The 14,891-nt window shown below is 34.8% G+C and overlaps 1 protein-coding gene across 1 annotated transcript; it reads left to right on the plus strand.

Annotated features, from left to right (window-relative positions):
• The first annotated feature begins 297 nt into the window (after positions 1-297).
• LOC140040725 (uncharacterized) lies at positions 298-5,004 on the plus strand. The gene is made up of 7 exons (XM_072086871.1): positions 298-2,457; positions 2,585-2,617; positions 2,902-2,931; positions 3,064-3,093; positions 3,221-3,250; positions 4,376-4,447; positions 4,525-5,004. Exons 1-7 carry the CDS (start codon positions 2,412-2,414, stop codon positions 4,656-4,658), a joined length of 375 nt encoding a protein of 124 aa, XP_071942972.1. The 5' UTR covers positions 298-2,411; the 3' UTR covers positions 4,659-5,004.
• The last annotated feature ends 9,887 nt before the right edge of the window (positions 5,005-14,891 follow it).

Below are 14,891 nucleotides of genomic sequence, written 5' to 3' on the forward strand. Positions count from 1 at the left end.
TGCGGGAACGCCAACTGAAGCGGACATCCACAACAACCCGAAGCCACCGGAAGCATCAACACCATCGAATACCAGACCACAACGGAACCGGCGAAGACCACGTTATTTGGATGAATATGTAACATCCTAATTTCATATAATGAACACTGATCTATAATCACTCACCAAAAATAAAAACACTGAACACTGATTTGATAATGAACAATATCGGACCTTTATTGAAACACAGATGGAAATTCAATGATTGACATGATCTTACTCTAAATGTTAATTTGTGTTTAAAGTTAAAGTTTAGTTGCTGCGCGACTTAAAATTATAAAGCTGATTAATCAATCTCTAAAAAAAAAAGGGAGATGTGGTAGTATGCAATATTGATCTAGCGCCACCTAGCGGGGATCGAGGGAGGGTTTAACATGGACGCGAGTCACGACAGTTGATATGTTGAATAAATGTTATTTGGATTGTGTTTAACGGTAGTCCTATGTACGTCTGTTTAAGTACAGTGTAGCGACAACAAACAAAGCATAATACTTGGTGACACATGAAATTAAGACTAATGGTGAAATGCCTATAAGGCATAGGGCATATAGAACGCCCCAAGCATTAAAGGGTAAATTGAAAGAGGAATTAGATAGTATGTTGGCTATGGGTATAATAGAACCTACAGTTAGTGCCTATGCTGCACCTATTATTGCCCTGAAGAAAGGCCAGAATCAAATTAGAATGGTGACAGATTTTAGATCACTAAATAAGACTACACAATTTGACCCTTATGTTATGCCTCGCATAGACGAAATGTTGGATGAGGTATCATCCGCAATATACATAACTACGTTAGATCTAACTAAAGGATTTTACCAGGTGCCTCTGGATCCTAAGACCAAAGACAAATCAGCATTTGTTACACAATTTGGACAGTATTGTTACAATGTACTTCCATTTGGTATGCAAAATAGCTCTAGTACTTTCCAAAGATTAATGGATAAGGTATTACAAGGTACTGAGGGATATGCTAAGGCATATATAGATGACATATGTATTTATAGTCAAACTTGGAAAGATCATATTTTTCATTTGAATGATGTATTAGAAAGATTAAGTAGTGCTGGATTGACAGCAAAGCCTTTGAAATGTAAAATTGCCTATGCACAGGTAGAATTTCTGGGGCATAAGATTGGTAATGTAGAAATTAGACCCATGATTGATAAGGTTGAGGCTGTGGAAAAGTTCCCCAGACCTTTTGTCTAAAAAACAAGTCCGATCATTTCTCGGATTAACTGGCTATTACAGAAAATTTGTACAGAACTATGCCGATATTGCTAAGCCATTGATTGATTTAACTTTAAAGAGTAAAAGTAATACCGTTAAGTGGAATGAACAATGTGAAAATGCCTTTGTAACTTTAAAGAAACGACTTACTGATGATAATGTATTAAAAGCCCCAAATTTTGATAAGATGTTTTTATTGCAAACCGATGCCTCAAATTATGGCATAGGTGCAGTGCTGAGCCAAATAGATGGTGAGGGTAATGATTATCCCATTGTGTACTTAAGTAGAAAGTTATCTGTACATGAGCAGAGATATTCTGTGCCAGAAAAAGAGTGCCTCTCTATTGTTTGGGCTATCAATAAACTTAAGTATTATCTGTATGGTTGTGAATTTCAAGTTCATACTGACCACCAGGCATTGAGATGGATGGACTCAATGAAGGGTGCCAATGTTAGACTTATGAGATGGGCTCTGTTTTTACAAGAATATAAATTTAAAGTTATTTACAAGAAAGGATCATTAAATGGAAATGCAGATGGATTAAGCCGTGCATAATAATATTATAGAGGTGTTATTTGTAGATAGTTTATACTAAAATGGTTTTAAATGTTAAATTTTTGGAAAGATTGACACAATCTTTTTCCCAAAAAGGGGAATGTCATATTATTTATGTTCTGATTCCCTGTGTTTAGATAAGGATGCTTTAGACCAGGTCCGCCTAATATTATTAGCCAATCAAAATCGTATAATTTTTGGAGGGAAAATGTTATCCTCCTCTAAAGCCTAAAATGTGCATGTCCAGTATAAAAGTGGAATTTAATAGATATTAAAATAAGGAGAGGAGAGAATAGATGTACGGAAAGATGATAAAGAAATTAAGGCTTGACTGGTAGTGGTAGAAAGATGTATTAATCGAGTTACAAGGAATAAAAGTTCTAGTTGAGTTAAATATACTTTTTGTATGAGTTATCATTCAGTGACAGCTGTGTACGTCGCGTGGAGTTATATACGCCTGAGAAAGCTCGGAACCAACTAAAATAATCACTACACTTGATATTTAATGCAACCAAACAATTTGTTGTAGAAAGGTGTTTGAGTCTATTATATGATATAGTAATTGAATAAAATATAATTTAATGCAATGTATTCATCCACAGCAACAGAAAATGAAACAGTTATTGCTGATGGTAAGTTAAACATCATTTACTTGATATTTAATGCAACCAAACAATTTGTTGTAGAAAGGTGTTTGAGTCTATTATATGATATAGTAATTGAATAAAATATAATTTATTGCAATTTATTCATCCACAGCAACAGAAAATGAAACAGTTCAAATTGCTGATGGTAAGTTAAACATCATTTACTTGATATTTAATGCAACCAAACAATTTGTTGTAGAAAGGTGTTCGAGTCTAATATATGATATAGTCATTGAATAAAATATAATTTATTGCAATTTATTCATCCACAGCAACAGAAAATGAAACAGTTATTGCTGATGGTAAGTTAAACATCATTTACTTGATATTTAATGCAACCAAACAATTTGTTGTAGAAAGGTGTTTGAGTCTATTATATGATATAGTCATTGAATAAAATATAATTTATTGCAATTTATTCATCCACAGCAACAGAAAATGAAACAGTTATTGCTGATGGTAAGTTAAACATCATTTACTTGATATTTAATGCAACCAAACAATTTGTTGTAGAAAGGTGTTTGAGTCTATTATATGATATAGTACTGTAATTGAATAAAATATAATTTATTGCAATTTATTCATCCACAGCAACAGAAAATGAAACAGTTATTGCTGATGGTAAGTTAAACATCATTTACTTGATATTTAATGCAACCAAACAATTTGTTGTAGAAAGGTGTTCGAGTCTATTATATGATATAGTCATTGAATAAAATATTATTTATTGCAATTTATTCATCCACAGCAACAGAAAATGAAACAGTTATTGCTGATGGTAAGTTAAACATCATTTACTTGATATTTGATGTTATATTTGTTGATATATTAAAAATGTGTATTTAGTGTGAATCAAAATGTTTATACAGTATTTACTTTTCTTTGTGATATTCTTCACAATGAACATAATTCTTCCACAGCTGAAATTGAAGGTACCATTAGGCCTCACGAAGTGTTAATTGATTTTGGTGGGTAACACATTTAGCAAACCTACTTAAATTTAAAACAGCAACACATACAATGAATACAATTGTGTTAAAGGCCAGGTGCGGGCAAAAAAATTCTATTGATCATACATTCCAATAATTATTGATCTATAGTTTCCCCTATGTTTCATAATTTTTGGGATTTTATTTGTGTTACACGAGCTTGTTGAAAATAAGCACTTTCTTATCAGTGGGGGGATAGTTCAAATTACACAGTAAAATCTCTATTCTTTTGTACACACATTTTGTAAATAGAGGGGCATTTTAAAAAGCTACGAAAAGTAAACAATGTGGTAAAAAATGTTATCAGATGAATAAGTATAGGTAATATAACTTAAATATTACATTTCTGGAATTTTTATTCAACTTCAAATTTTTATTTTCATGCTATAGCAAAAATTATCCACCGTATATCCACCATCTTTTTTCACCTTCTAGGGAGTCACAAGACATGTTATTACATTAGGTTAACTACCTAACTACTGAAAAAAGGTCTTCCTGGTTTTTATGGAAGAATTTTGCAAAATTTTGTATTTGGCCATATTAAGGGAAATTCATGTTTTTTCGTGTTGATTTCTGTTACAAATATTTGATTTATGTACAATTAACCAAATATTATATTTAAAATTCATGCCTGTACCTGAGCTTTAAAGACTTGACAGAATATGGAATGACCTATGAGCAATACAGTGTTATAGTTCTTTAAAAAAAATAAAATTAAAAAAATTATTTGACAGTTAATTGACCTTAACACAACAGTATACACTAGACTAAGTTTTTACTCAATAAAGTGTCCTTGTGCATAATTAAATTCAAAGAAATTTTTTAAATAGCAATAGCACATACATTCAAATTAGAGAGTAGGGAACCTCAAGAAAATGTTTTAACAATTAATGCTTAACTGTTTTTTTTCCCAGAAAAAAATACAGATTTAGCAAACATTTGTTCGGAGATTGGGCATACCAGTAAGAAAACTGAGTTGAAAGAAGGTAATCAAATATTGTTTTGGAAACACAGTTTGTTTAACTTATTTTCATGCTTGTAAAAATTGCTTTTTTTTTTTCAGGATTTTATGCATTTGAAAAAATATTAAAAAAGAAAAAGAAGAAAGGACAATTTATGTACCAAGTAAAGTGGGTTGGCTTCAAAAAACCTACCTGGGAGCCAGAAGCAAATGTTCCAGAACATTTGAGGATTTAAATTTACAAAATGCATTTATAAATGTACTTTTCCCTTTATGTTTTTTTTTCATCTATTTTAAGCTGCTTTTCATGTTAAATTAAATACTATACTGGCCTATTACAATAATTTTCTTCCATCTTTAAGCAGTGAAGATCTGAAGCGTACGATGTTCGTATGTTACCGCTGTTTACCAACTAGGCCTATACAACTTTTTTAAAGTAATATACAGTATATGCATATTTTTTACAAAACGTCAACAATTGCAGGGAAAGTGTCTTTTATGTTTAACTTTACAACCAGTTACCAGTATTATACTAATGTTTATTTTACTATAATTTTAGCCTACAAATAACCTCAAAGCAAACATAGGCAAATATATGAAATATTATACACATTGTTACTATTTTTTGTAAACAAAATAAAACACAAATATTGTTGTTGTGAAGTATCTTATAATATAATACTACATAATTGAATTGGAAGAACTTTAGGCTGGGCACCCAGCACATATTACATCTCTGATTTTCTTACCCATACTATAATGCTCAGATCGCAAAAACTTTATACACAAAAAGCTTTTAAATCATAGAATGGATTTAAATTCTGTGTCACACAAAAAAGTATCAAAATATAAACCAATACTGAGTAATTATGACAATGATCTTCTGCGGTGAGACTATTTGCAGTTAACTGAACACACAAGTTCTCGACATTAGTTTGCATTTAGTAGTCAGGTTCTGGCACGTTGCCACCTGGATTTTTAGGCCAGGTAGCAATATTTTGGGTTGCTAAAGGCCAAGTGGCAAAATTCCAGGTGACAACAAGCCTAGACCCAATAGGTAATTATCAGGGGTGGTCGCAGGACTATTTTAAGAGGGTTGCCCAAGAGTCCAGGGCCATAATAGAAACCAAGCATTTACGCCACAGGTTTGTAAATTACTACGGAATTTCGGCCTAATTTTACGGTCGTAGAGAAATGAAAAAAAAATCCACTGACCGTCGTTAAATTGTGCGCGGTTAATTTTACGCTGCAGTCAGTCGATTTACATATAGACTCTTCCAACAATGGACTTCTATAACAACGTTAATATGGTTAATATATGCCTATGATGAAGTGGGATCTAAATTTTAGTTTAGTGGCAGAAAAAAACATTTAGTATGAAATTAAGGGTGTTGCCCGGGCAACTGGGGCAACATCCCTGCGTCCGCCCTATGCATAAGTTATCTTTTTAAACTGGTACTGTACATTTATTTTTTTTAATGGCAACTTTAATGACTTACTTTTTATTTCTGCCATTTGAGTACATAAAATACAAGATGACAAGAAGAGCCAGTTTGGTATTTTCTTCTTTCTTTCTGTTTATTCCCTCAATTGTTACATGTAGTTTGGTACTACTACTATCTACTATTTTAGCAACCAATAAGTTACCCACATGTGGGTGGAGGAGAAGCAAAGACCAAATAACAGCGTAATTAAGTGCCATGCTAAATATTATTTTATTGGAACATTTATAGAAAAGATAACGTTATGACGCACCATACATACTGTACATCTTGGTCTAATAAATAATCATGCAAGGTCTTCGATGCCATTCTAAAACATTTAAAAAACAATGTATGATGGTATGAGAATCAAGTGGCCTCAAACTGCAATAGGCATAGGGCCTATTCGGCACCGAAGAAATTGCATCCGCACCTAGGAAGTTGTTGCTTACGCGTCGTGGGTCTTTTGCAGGTATGTATGACTATTATGAAATGGAGTGGGTATGCTAGCTGGCCTAACATGCCTATACTATAGTACACCCCCCACTCACCCCCGCCCGGAAAATGGCAACAAAAGTACCCACCACTATGCCTACTGTAGGCCGGGTATGTCCAGAGGGACCTCCCCCTAGCTAGAGTATACTATTAGCCATGGCCTAGCCTACTATCCCCGGGCCCTACTCACTACTACTAGCCTAGATACTGTACTTCCAGGCCTAGGCGGCTTGTAGTTAGCGGGTGGGGGATAGCCTATGCTAGCCAAAGTAAGACCTAACATTTGGGTACGACGCCCGAATTCGCCGGGTTGGCAATGAAATGGGTAGTAGTTGGTTCGGGTACGAATTGACCAGCACCCTTCAAATTCAGGCCTAGTTGGGCCTAGAGAGTGTGTGACGCAGCAGGCTAAGCCCCCACCTGCCACGAACTATTTTACGTCACTTTTTTTACCTATAAAAATGTGATCCTTTACCAAAAAATATACTAGATATATAAGTTAAAAATGTAAGCGTGGAATTTTGAATTTGTTGTGTAAATATTTAAAAAAAAATTTAATATTACATAAACTCCGTACACAAAATCCGTCTGCTAACTGGTAGCTGTCTGACGTCAGCAGCGCTCTAAATGCGATTGTATTATAACATGCAAGAGCAATATCATCATGCATGTACTTGTGACCAATGACAGACAGTATCCATGTACATGCTTGACAACTGCACAACGGTGAACCATATACATGGTAACAGTTACAGAATCGGGTGAATTTATTCCCCTGTCTGATCGGATGATTCTTGCTGGTGCACAAATAACCATGGAATAACAAAGAATCTACGAAGAGCATTTATTAAACTTGAAGACGACATCGATTCTAATACTTCGATGTGTACAGCCCTTATAATAATAATAATAATAATAAATAATATATTTATACAGGATAAAACAATCAGATAACAGTGTATCTGTTTTACATTGTGGTCCTGTCTTAATCAAAATATACAAAAGAGAAACTTCATTAAAGATGTATTGTCCCTTAATACACAAAAAAATGAAGGTCAAAATATTCTAAATTTAAATTGGCCATATCAAAGTAATATTAAAGTTTTTCACCTTAAGTCGAAAATTCGAGCCAAAACAACAATTTTACGTAATTAACAGCTAAATTAATTTGATTACATTTCGTCTGGATAATCGTCCCGAAAGAAAGTAAACAAAGATTTCAAACCATGCATATACATGCATGATGCTAATTAGGATTGTTTACAACTCGTCACGGATGAGAAGGTGTTTCCACACATATCTCAAGGACGTTTTATGATTATGCCTACAGAGTAGCCAAATAAGCGCGTTGCATTATGAGAAATGTTTTGATATAAAACTTTGACTGGAAGTCAAAGTTATTTTTTTAACCAAAAAACGTCTGTATTTCAGTTATATGATTTTTTTTCCAACTCATTTTTTGTGAAAAATAATAACTATTATGATACTTCAAAATGACCCACTTTTTTTCGAAATCTTTTTTTTTTTTTTTTTTTTGAAATTTGACAAAGTGACAATACATCTTTAAATATAATACATGTCAGTTTTTATGAAAAGAAATGAGATTTGTATCTAGCCTTAAAGGACGTAATTGTTGGTGCCGATTTAATATTAATTGGTAAATTGTTCCATATTTTTGCGCCTGCAACTTTAAAGGACGAATTCATTTTACTAAGGGTGTATTTAGGTATTGTTACATTCAAATTTTCTACTCCACGTGTTAAGTGGGTGTGAATATCGCGAATCAATTCAATTTCATTTACTAATCTAATTGGTGCAAGGCCGTAAACACATTTATACATTAGACATGCTAGGGAGAAATCTCGTTTCTCTTCAAGAGTTTGCCACGATAGGTTCTGGATGATGTTGTCACCCTTTACACTAATATAATCGAAGTTGTTAGTTACAATTCGAGCAGCTCTTTTTTGATGTCGCTTTAAAATATTTTTGTTTAACTCTGTCGTATTTCCCCAGACTGTTATAGCATAATCACTACAAGGCTGAATTGTACTTATATATAGAGTTTCAAGTAACGGTTTACTTAAACTACTAGCCATTTTACCTAGCATTGTTATTTTATATCCAATATTTTTACTAATACATTGAGTATTTTGTTTCCAAGTTAACATTTCATCGATTACGACTCCCAGATACCTTATACTATCAACTTGTTCTAATTTACTGGTTCCAATTTGTATATTTAAATCATTACTGTCAGCTGTATGATTGTTTCTTAGTAACATAACCTTTGTTTTTTCAGAATTTATAGAGAGGTGGTTGTCATCATACCATTTACCAATGTTATCAATAATTATTTGTAATGAATCATTTACTATCTTAGCAGTATCACCCGAGGTGTAAACGACAACATCATCAGCAAAAACGCTGCAAGTTCCATTTACTATAGACTGCGAAATATCATTTATGAAAATGAGAAACAAGATGGGTCCCAGGACACTTCCTTGTGGAACACCAATATTGATTTCTTTAAGTGTAGATTTGTTATTGTTACAGTATACAAACTGTTTTCTGTTTTTTAAGTAATTACTAAACCAGTAAACAACATTTTCATGGAAACCATATTTGTAAAGCTTAAATAACAATATTGAGTGATCTATCGTGTCAAAGCACTTGGATATATCTAAGAAACAAGCGCCGACGACCTCGGAGTCATTAAAACTTTCTAACCAATCATCAACTACTCTGTGCAAGCATGTTACAGTAGAATGGTTTTTCAAAAAGGCAAATTGATCAATGTTAATTAAATCAAACAAACTAAGAAAAGAAATGATTTGTTCCTGAACCACTCTCTCTATAATCTTTGCGATATGAGCAACGACAGATATTGCTCATACTGTCTTTACTACCCTTTCCTTTATATATAGGAGTTGTCCTTGCTACTTTCCAATCAGCTGGGACAAGACCAGACATGAGAGAGAGATTCACAATATGACACAATGGATAAGCAAAGTACGGAGCTGCTAACCTTAACAATTTACTATCAAAATCAAGAACTGGCAAATTTTTTGACGTAAGACGGGCAAACATAACTGCTCATCGTTTGCTGTCGGCACTGCCACCTCTGGTCCCGCGTGTTATCACATTCCACGGACCAAATACATCTATGCCTACACTGATGGAAGTGATGGCGTGATGCGGTCTAATGGTAAGTCAGCCATCTTCTGTGTCGCAGTTTTACCTCTAAATCTGCAGGCTATACACATTTGTATATCATTGCTGAAACAAGCCGTTAGCCCAATATCCACCGGATCGTATTGCTCCTTCAGTTATGTGACGACCTTGATGGGCCACTCTGCGATGATGATATCTAGCAATCAAGGTTGCGACATGATTATCCGCTGGTAGAATTACTGGATGTTTTTGGTTGTAATCTATCTCTAGATTTTCAGAGCGCCCTCCGATTCTAAGTAGCCCGTCGTCTCCCAAGATAGGATCTAACTTTTGGTAATGGACGTCTCGTTTTTAGACAAGCAATTTCATCTAGGTACGTCTCTTCTTGAACCGCCTGCACCACAACGATTCTGGCTGCGTTAATCTCATCTACTGTAGTGTTATCTGGGAAGTAAACGTTCCCCATCCGTTGTTATTTTTCAACTTGAACGAAGCTGCCACCTTCTTAAGTTTTGCTATCACGAGTAACAGTCTTTGCCAATCAGAAAAACGTTTAAAACGCGAGTTGCCAAGTCGTGGCTCGACGCTATGTGTTGACATTTTGGTGACAGTGGGTCTCACTTCGTCATTTTCATCCGGATCTATCAAGTCAAATGTGATTTCAGGAATTGCCCGGCAGTCTGGACAATGATTGGGCCATCGAACCAGTTGCTGCAAAAGTAGAGCGTCTGGGGCAGTTGGCCTTGATGCAAAGTCAGCAGGATTGCTCTCGGTTGCCATTGACTTGGAGATGTTGATTTTGTAATCCGGTTGATTCTATTTGCTACATAAACATACAAACGTCGTGTCTTATTATTTATGTAACAAAGCACTACACGACTGTCTGTATAAAATTTCACCGTATCAAAGCGGATGTCCATTTCATCTTTTATAAGTTCGAAAATTTCAGTCGCTAATACCGGAGCACAAAATTGTTGGAACTGTGTAAGCTGGTTTGGGAGCTACCTTGCTTTTGGATAAAACGATCCCATTGTGACGGCCTACTTCGTTGGTCACAGTAAGATAGGCGACAGCTCCGATAGCTTGAGTTTACGCATCTGAGAAAATACTCAACTCTTTTCTCGTAACCAGTTTTACCGAAGATCGTACATAACATCTTGGTACCTTGAGATTTTCTAGGTGGGCTAGTGACTGTTTCCAACTGTTCTGGATTAAGAGGAGCGTCCCAATCGACAGTTCCGGAGCTTAATTTTCTTACAAGGATTTCCCCTTGTAGTGTGATTGGTGATACAAGACCCAATGTGTCAAATAGGCTGTTGACCACAGACAAAACACCTCATGTAGTGTATTCATCATTCTTTTGTGCTGATATCTTGAAGGTGAAGCTGTCTGTTTCCAGGTCCCATGATACAACGAGACGGGGGATGTAGCCTCCTCGTCGGGGAGTCCTCCCCCCCCCCCCACCTCGAGGAACGCGAGTACTTTTCGTCGGGGAATATAATATACAGTAAAAATCATTGGCGTTCACTTCGTAGCTTCAGCGCCTAGAAAACCGCGACGTTCCACTTTTTTTAGTACGTACGTCGGAGGGCTATTACACTTTATATGCATGTATTACTAACAAACAATAGGTACGTACTTGTCTGGCAGTGTCCCTTTGTACGAATCGTTTAACATTTGGCGTGATATCGTGTTCCATCCAGGAACCAGAAAGTGTACTGTAGTTTCCAGGTGAACTTTACCGAAGCGTTACGTCGTGTACTGTGTATCGACGTACGCTATACAGCAAAGGGGTACGAATTTAATTAATTTACAATTAACCCTTTGTACCGTGGGGTACCTAAAATAGACGTTTCACTGTAGGCTCGCCTACATTACTAAACAAAAACCATGCCATTTTGCGTTTAGCCAACATCTTATTGTAATAGCAAGTTATTACATTTCCAATGTCCTGTATGTCATGAACTGCTCCTCGTACATCGAAATTCCAGATTCATATCTGGGAAATAAACTGATTTCCCCTACGCTTGCGGACGCATTCCCTTCCAAATAAAAGGTAAAAAGGTCACTTTTTTAGGCCTCTATGCCTGAATTTTTTAAGTGTAAGTGTAGTTTTTGAAGACTTGTAGCTCTAGTTTTCAAAATTGTCTTAGCTCAACCATCCAAATTATAGAGCTGGTCATGGATACTTATATATTTCATTTCATATTTCAATGTACAATGTACAATATACAGTTGGTGAATTGTCTGGGAACCTAGAGCTCTCTTTTTTTTTCCAATTTTGTTTATATACATGGTAGGGCTGGTTCTGGAGACGTACCGGTATATTTTGTTTTATGATTCAAAGTATAATAAGTTAAATTTCCGGGATCTAGCAACTCAATTTTTCAAAATGTTCTTAGCTCCACCGCAACCATGGTGGGCTGGTCCTGTAGACCTATAGTTTCGTTTCATATTTCAATGTTTTGCAGGGACCTAGCAGCTCTATTTTTCACAATTTTTTTAGATTTACCCAACCATCCATGGCGGGCTGGTCCGGGTGTCACGAAACCTAAGACCACGAAAGCTCAGACCCCCTAAGACCTAAGATCACGAAAGCTAAGACCCAACACCTAAGATTACAAATACTAAGATATACTACAGATTAAAAACAATACTTGTTTATCCATAAATAATTTTAAACACAGTAGGTTTCATTTATTACCATAAATATAATTTAATACTACCGCAAAACATAGATAAACTCACATTATTTTCGCCCGTTGAGTAAATGTATATTTTTTCTTTACAACAAACAAACTTGACGGGTTGTTTGTTGGTATATATTTACTCCATTGTGTTGGTTCAGAGGATGTTTTTCTTACGCACCTGCCTTTCTTGTATTTTGACTCCAAATTTGTTGACTAACTTTATCCTGAACACCACACTTTAAAATTAGGACGTATAAGTACTTTCAGAAGGAGAAACACATAATAACAAATAAATAAATCCTTTAAATTGATGATTTTACAGATGTGTTTCTTTGTATACTGTAATGTAACTCCTCGAGCTCCCACCATGCTCAATGTTTTTGTTTCTATGGAGCGCCAAAAGAGCAACAATAATAGTACAAGCATAAAAACAGAAAGAAAACGAAACAAAAAAACTTATCATGATTTTTAAATTAAAATTTATTTGCCAGTATATATTTCTTCGTACTTGCATGATTATGCTATTATCATTACAATTTTAATTTTACATTGTTCCATCCACACTGTAGATGGACTCCACAGAGTTTTCAGCCCTCTATATAATTTTTGCTCTTTTGACGTTCCATAGAAACAAAAACATTGAACATGGGGTAGGCCTACTGTAGTACTGTATGCTAGTCATTTTGTGTGCGAGAAAAACGTCTGTAAAATCATCAATATTAAAATGTATTTGTTAATTTTTATGTGATTCTTTTTCATGAAAGTGCCAATTCTAAGGTGTGGTATTCAGAATAAATGTTGGGAGTTAAAATACAAGGCAGGTGCGAAAGATAAATATTTGTAATCTTAGGTCTTGGGTCTTAGCTTTCGTGATCTTAGATCTTAGGGGGTCTTCGCTTTCGTGGTCTTAGGTTTCGTGACACCCGGGCTGGTCCTTATATAATTTCGTTTCATTTATCAATATGGGCCTATATAAGTGCAATTTCCAGGTACCTAGCAGTTCTATTTTACTTTTTTTTTTTCAGGTAAAATAACTATTATGTGACAATAAAATGACACATTCAAAAACATTTGAAATAAAAAATATTTTTCAATAAGCGAGCAGCGTTTTTTGTAAGAAATATTTCTTGTTTATATTTGTATTTTAAAATAATGTATATAGTCTGTATATAGGGTATAGTGCAGTGCAGCTCAGGTTTCGAAATGAAATGTACCGCAGAACTGGCACAATATATAGGCTGAGCCAGGTATGCGGGACGCGATTTTTTTTTTCGTACATAAGTTGGAGACCCCCTCATGAAACGTCACAAAATAAACATGAATAATTCATCAGTTAAATTTTCTTGTTCCGTGTGCACCCAAGCGACAAGAAGTGATTACACAAGTGCGGTACGATTCTAGGCCTATCTCCGCTGTTGTTGTTGCGGCGTGCGATTTCATAGAAGAATAGCGGCGTTTTGTGTGGATTGTCGAAATAATCAGCCTTTAGTTTATGGTGTTTTTAATATAATTTATTACTAAAGAATTACGTGTTAAAATTATAGTTTCTATTAATACTATGGCACAATACTATTAGGCCTAATTATTAGTCTCTAAACCCATGTCTATTCTAGTAGTAGCTGTGTGGGTGTGTGTGACGTGTGTGTGTTAGGTATGACCAAAGATAGTGTAACTATCCGAGTAATAAGTCAGCAAAATTAAACAATAATCATTACACAAAAATACATTTTTTATTCTCGTGGGTCAAATCTTCCCATCTCATGTGTTCATATACGCGCATTTTTAAAGTTCCTTTGAGTACATGCATATTGTTTAATAATAAAATAGCAGAATTAAAAAAATACAGTACACAAATTATACACATACATTCTTTATTCTTGTGGGTCTAAGCTTTCTTTGGGCTATGTCCAATGAATTGCTACTTAGTTTAATGTCTTGCCTAGCTGTCGATTAGCCTCGACTCGACACATTTTGTGTGAAGAAGAGTGCGCGAAGGCAATCACGTGAATTGACTTAGAATCCTAGGCCTACTGTAGAAAGTATCGTATCGCAGTTGTGTAATCACTTCTTGTTGCTATACGCTTGGGTGCACACGGAACAAGAAAATTTAACTGATGAATTATTCATGTTTATTTTGTGACGTTTCATGAGGGGGGTCCCCAACTTATGTATGAAAAAAAAAATCGCATGCGGGACATGGTACACTGATTATGAACACAAAGGGTGCACAAGCTCAACGAGCGTGCTTTGCAAAATGCTAATATTATTCACAACAAAAATGCACCATTTCGAAATAAAGAGTGCTCTACAAAACAACATACTTATATGTATATAGCAGAACGTAGAGGAGCGTAATATCCAATCTGTTGTAATGATTAAGTTGTAATGTGTTTTACAACAATATATAAACCCCAAAAAAAGTGAGAATAACAATGAAATAGTTATTATTATTATTATTAGAAATAACTGTATTAATCTGTTGAAGAGGAATTGAATAAATAGTGGTTAACGCCACAAAAGAGAGAGAAAAAAAAAGATATACTGTATATAGGCCTATATTTTTTATTAACTCCTTTTGCACTGTAATATTTATAGTAAAATTATGAAGTATAAGTAAATTTGAAGAATGTAT

The sequence above is a fragment of the Antedon mediterranea genome, chromosome 2, assembly GCF_964355755.1.
Source record: "Antedon mediterranea chromosome 2, ecAntMedi1.1, whole genome shotgun sequence".
NCBI classification, from domain to species: domain Eukaryota; kingdom Metazoa; phylum Echinodermata; class Crinoidea; order Comatulida; family Antedonidae; genus Antedon; species Antedon mediterranea.